Source organism: Nannospalax galili, unplaced genomic scaffold (genome assembly GCF_000622305.1).
Source record: "Nannospalax galili isolate Female #2095 unplaced genomic scaffold, S.galili_v1.0 scaffold180, whole genome shotgun sequence".
Taxonomy (NCBI): Eukaryota; Metazoa; Chordata; class Mammalia; order Rodentia; family Spalacidae; genus Nannospalax; species Nannospalax galili.
In genome coordinates, this window is record NW_008348199.1 from 214196 (window position 1) to 219884 (window position 5689).

At 52.0% G+C, this 5689-nt stretch overlaps 1 protein-coding gene across 1 annotated transcript in view; it reads right to left on the reverse strand.

The window, feature by feature from the left end:
* The window catches only part of LOC103743414 (tetratricopeptide repeat protein 38), a 26472-nt gene that overhangs the window by 5044 nt on the left and 15739 nt on the right, over positions 1-5689 (reverse strand). The window contains exons 9-11 of the mRNA XM_017801025.2: positions 4160-4219; positions 3542-3580; positions 909-990 (exon numbers count right to left, since the gene is read on the reverse strand). Coding sequence (XP_017656514.2) covers positions 909-990; positions 3542-3580; positions 4160-4219 — 181 coding nt within the window. The remainder of the gene's footprint in view (positions 1-908; positions 991-3541; positions 3581-4159; positions 4220-5689) is intronic.

The following is a 5689-nucleotide window of genomic DNA, read 5'->3' on the forward strand; positions in this document are numbered from 1 at the left end:
GGTTAGCGGGGCCTTAGGGCAGGGGAGCTCAGCTTTCCCCAGGCTCCTTCCTGCCACCCAGCTCCAAGTCACGTGAGTGGTCTCAGCTCTCCATCCTCAGTCACCATGGGGTGGCAGGGATGAGACCTGGCTCCCTTGGCCTCTGTGCTGAGGGCAAGACTCTGAGCAGACTCCCACAGGGCTGTGCGAAGCTGAGCTCCTCACCCTGCCCGTCCCACCCTTGGGCGTCCCTTTGGCTCCCTGCCCTCACTCCCCATGTGACCATGCAGAGCCTGCTTGCTGGCATTCCTCCCCACAGGATTCTGTGTTCCTTGGACCGGCTGCTCCCTTCTCCATGTGACACCAGTTCCTGCTTCTTCCTTCACTCATATTTCAGCTCCTCTACGACGTTTTCCTGGAACCTTCCAGACGCAGCTTTGCTTGCGTCCCCTGGTGCCTTCCCTGGGCCCCTACCCACAATCTTGCTGACCCAGCACACGTCTCCATGCGGAGCCTGCAGGAGAGTCAGGAGCCTTCTGGTCCTCTAGCCATGGCAGGAAGCCAACCCCATCACAACTGTGAAGCTTGGAGTGAGAGGCAGAGAAGCCTCTGCAGCCCCAGAGTTGGGAAACTCTCACCTCCCGTGATGAGGAAACTGAGGCTTTGGCCAGGTGCCACCTGTGCCAGGAAGCTGTAGTAGCCAGGCCATGGGAACAGCAGGTGCCCCCCTGGTTTCTGCACCTGAGGCCACCACAGCAAGGAGAGGTAGGGAGTGAAGAAAGGACAGAGAAGCTGAGAGGAGCTGCACAAGCCGTCCTCCGAAACATCACCCGGCCCACTCATCCCAAGGCCTGTGCCTAGAGTTTCTGTTCCCCAGACAGGATGTCACCTTCCCTCACTGTGTGGGGAGAGGGCTGGGAGGCGGCTACCTTCCATCTGAAGGCGGTAGAGCATGGAGCAGCTGTTCACCACGTTCAGCATGGTACCACTGGCCTGCATTTGAGGGAGGATCTGGAAGACAGGGGCCATCGGAGTCCAGGCTCAGAAATGTGTCTGATGAGAGGGTCATGGGAACAATCACCGTTGACTCACCTGAAGTGTGAATGTGGCCTGCACAGAGCAATTCCTCAGCAAACCGGAATTACCAGTGATTCCCAACACCTCATCCATCTCATCATCACCCTCATATCTCAACCTTTTGTCTAAGACCATGTGCTGGACACTACTCTTGCTGAGGGATCAGACAGCTGTGGGTGCCAGAAGATGTGCCAGGCACACAGAAAAGCCCACGGCATGTGTACCCAGGGTCAGGGCTATGCCTAGTTACTTGCTAACCCAGCTCCATACCTTAGGCCATGTTGGCAGGAGATTCATCTCTCCTGGTCAGGTTTCTAGATTGAGCTTTGCTCAATAAGTGACCTGTCAATACCTCAAGACACACGGTGCATGTCACCTCGTAAGGAGCCCTGAGGACAGAAGGATTCCTTCATGGAAAACCTAATTAGCCTGTATCTCTGGTATGCAGACTCCCACACCGTGAGCACCCTGCGATCCCAGGTTTTTGCTGTTAAGACCTGGCTGGGGAGTTTTTCCTTTCAAAAGCATGCCCAGGGTCTGAGAAGAGGGAACTTGAGTCTGGGCAGATGGCGAGGTTCTGGAGGTGACAGATAGAACAGGACCCAGAAAGCCCAATGTGCTCAATGCTGAAGTGCTACAAACTTCAGTTTTCTTTCTATTTCTTTTTCATGAAATGCTGGTGGGTTGAACCTAGTTGAAGGAGATGTGCATCCCGGCAAATGCTCTAACATTGACCTTATATCACATGTCCTGTTTTGTTTCTTTTTAATGTTTTCTTCTGAGATAGGGTCATACTCTGTGGCCCTGGCCTGCAACTAATCCATAGAGACCCACCTGTCTGTGCCTTCCAAGTGCTGGATTAAATGTGTGTGTAGTTGGGGCCAACAATTTTTAAAAATATTGTATTTTTTAAAATTTTATGTGTATGGGTGTATTGCCTGCATGTGTGTAAGTGTACCCGTGTTGTGCAATGCCTGCAGAGGACAGAAGAGGCTGTGGGATCTCTTGGAACTGGAGTTACAGACAGCTGTCAGCTGCCATGTGGGTGCTGGGAATCGAACCTGGGTCGTCTGCAAGAACAACCAGTGCTCTCAACTGCTGAGCCATCTCTCCAGCTCCCAGGGCCAGCAATTTTTAAATGTTCTGTTCTGAGACAAGGTCTAGCTAAGTTACCCAGGCTAGTCCTGCACTCACTCTGTATGTAGTCCAGGCAGGCCGTGAGCTTTCAATCTTCTGCCTCAGTCTCTCAAGTAGCTGGGATTACAGGTCTGTGCCACCAGACTTGGCTTAATTTTTGCTCGTATTGGTTTTATGACAGTAGAAACACAGCTGCAGATGACTCAGCAGTGTAAGAACACACTTGTTGCCAAGCCTGATTGGACCCCTGGAACCTACGTGCTGTAGAGAAAACTGACTTCTGAGTTTTCTGTGGCTTTCACATATATACCATGACATGCAAGTATGCACACACATACAAAATAAATACATTTTTGTAAAGTTAAAAGCAAAAATCAGGGCTGGAGAGATGGCTCAGAGGTTAAGAACACTGGCTGTTCTTACAGAAGACCCGGGTTTGAATCCCAGCACCCGCATGGCAGCTAACAACTGTCCGTAACTCCAATTCCAGGGGATCCGACAGCCTCTTCTCTCATCCGCGGGCATTGCACGACATGGTGCACTTACCTACATGCAGGCAATACACTCATACACATGAAATAAAAATAACAAATAAAAGATTAAAAAAACAAAAACAAACAAGCAGCTCAGTGTGGTGACACATGATATTAATCCTATCACTCTAGGGGCAGAGGCAGTAGATCTCTGTGAGTTCAAGGTGAACCTGATCTATACAATGAGTTCCAGGCCAGCCAGAACTCACTCCACAGTAAAACCTGTCTCAAGCAAAACAAAACAAAATCAAAAAAATTCTCCTGTGGAGAGACAACTTATCTCACCAAAGAACAGCCATCTAGGGGCTGGAGAGATGGTTCAGTGGTTAAGAGCACTGGCTGCTTTTGCAAAGGACCTCGGTTAGATTCTCCAGTACCCACATAACAGCTAACAAGTCTCCCAAACTCCAGATCCAGGATATCTGATACCCTCTTCTGGCCTCCATGGGCACTGTATGACATGGGCTCACATACATGTAGGCAAAATATGCATAAAATCAAAATTAATAAATAAAAGTTTTTTTTTTTAATATGAAAAAAGAATACCCATTTAAAAGGACTAAGGAGAGTTAGAGACTCCCTCACACAGGTCAGTCTCCTAAACACTATGGGGTGAACAGTCCCCAGAGGCTCCATGAGATGGTGAGTCAGGACACAGCTCTTGACAAAAGCCAGCGCCCTGGAGCCTTGTCCAAGGACTGCATCCATGTTCCCTCTATCTGCTCTGGCTTGGACAACACTAACAGGCCCCGTGAGCAATGAGACACGAGGCCAAGTGCAGCCATGAGCCACACACCGAGAGGGTGCACACTTACATGATTGTCGTAGATGGTCAGTGCGGCCTCATAGTCTCCCTGGAAACATGGAATTGCTGTGATTAGCAACTGGAGCAGGCAAAGGATGGTACTGGGAAGTAACCTAGGGAGAGCTGGCCTAGGCCCTGTGAGGGAGATGGGCAGGGCTCAATGTGGGAAGGGAGGGGAGCCCCCCTGGTGTCATGGGAGCCTCACTTTGCACACGGTTCTCTCTCTGGGCAGTTTAAGACCCTCCTGTCTTTTTCTGGTAATAGTGCTGTAAGAAGCACTCTCTGACAAACAGGATGCTCCAGGGGAATCACTGAGCAAGCATCCTTCCCTCCTCCCAGGAGATTTCCCGGCTCCCCAGGTCCAGTCTGAGACCAACCCTATTTCCCAGCGCAGAAAGCACTTAGTCCCAAAACACAGGTAAGCCAGGTGATTCCGCATCACAAGTGTGCAGAATGACTTTGAGGAGATCAGCACTCTTGGAACATGGATGCTGGACTGATTCGGGGTGTTGTGCCATGCCAAAACACAACGGGGTTCCACAGAAGGCACACACCAGTGGGAGCTAGGAATCCCCTGTTCTCCAAACATCTGGACTGGATGAGACAATCTGAAGAGATGGCATCTTACCTTTTCGATCAAGTACACGGCCCAGTGCCAATAATTATGGGAAGCCAGCATATCGGAATCCTGTAGATAGAATAAGAGAAAGGTCTGAGAGTCTGTGGAGGAAAAACCGGTTTTACCGTGTGCTAAGGAAGGCTTAAGTATCACTGTGTGCTACTGCGGGCTCCAGACCTGAGGGCAGGAATTCACCCTGTGAGAGGCACTGCTAAGAGTTCACCCTGTGTCAGCCATCTGCATTTCAAGAACAACCTTCATTTCCTGGAAGCAGTGACTATTTGCCTGCATTTACCAGGAGGAAACTGAGGCTGGGAGAGGGGCTCAGCTCCTAGCCCCCAACTAGGAGGCAGCACTACCAGGACCGTCACAGAGGTGCCTCAGCAGCCCAGTCTCTGTCTCGGGTGCGTGTGCAGTGGAGAAAGGAATAACAGACTCCACAGAGCATAGAGCCTGCTGTGCGCCCCAGTGGCCAGGGCATGAGGATGACCAGCTACAGGGCTGTACTCCAGGGCAGCCGGCAAAGCCCACAGGGTGAGGGGAATGAGCTGACGTGTGGACCACTTCTGCTCTGCCACATGCTGCAAGCCGGCTCTCAATACGAGGCTCTCTAAAGTAAATTGTGCTGTGCACAGAGCTGCCCCTGCTGCGATGCTCCAGGCTTGGGAAAGTGGACTCAGGATTTCTGACAGGTGACACCGGAATCTAAAACAAGCTGGTCATGAGGACGTGGCCAACAGCTGTCCTTGAAGAGGTTCTTGAAAAAGTCAAGCCCACAGGGGTTCCCTGCACACAGCTCAGGCTGCACAGCTCCTGTCAGGGGCCAGCCAAGTCCACGAGTTCCCAAGCCTGTCTATCTCACCACAAGCACACGGTGGTATTCAGTATGCACTGAGCAGATGGCTTGGGGTTGCCATCCTAGGCCACAGGTCTATGGGGACTCTCATCCCTTGAGCCCACAGGGCTCATCTGATCTCTGTCCAGAGGTCTCTGTCCTGAGGCCTAGGCCGAACACCCCCTCACCTCCCCGGGGAAGAGGCCCTGCAGCACCTTCTACAGGGCCCACATTCACACCTGGGCTTTAGAACACCAAACTGGGCTTGAGAACACCCTCACAGGCCACCATAGGCCTTGGCGTCTGTGCTTGGACTGATCCTGGACTGGGGTTCCCTCCATCTTCCCATCTCCGCTGACACATGTGTCCTCATTCTACAACACCCAGCTCAAGGTGACCTCTGCCATTGTCCCCTCAGCCCACCTGGGCTCCATGTCGCCTCCTGGTTCCCACACCCTCAAGTACCCCTGTGATGGTGTAGTTCATGAACTACCATGAGGCTTCTCATTCTAAGTGACCAGGCCCTGCTAGGACAGGGAGGTCTCTCTCTCTCTCTCTGTGTGTGTGTGTGTGTGTGTGTGTGTGTGTGTGTGTGTGTGTGTATGTGTGTGTGTGTGTGTGTGTGGTGACCCCTAGGGTGGGGCAGGGCCTGGAGTCCGGCCTGAACTTTGCTGTCATATATAAGGGCCAAGGCAGGCATGCGC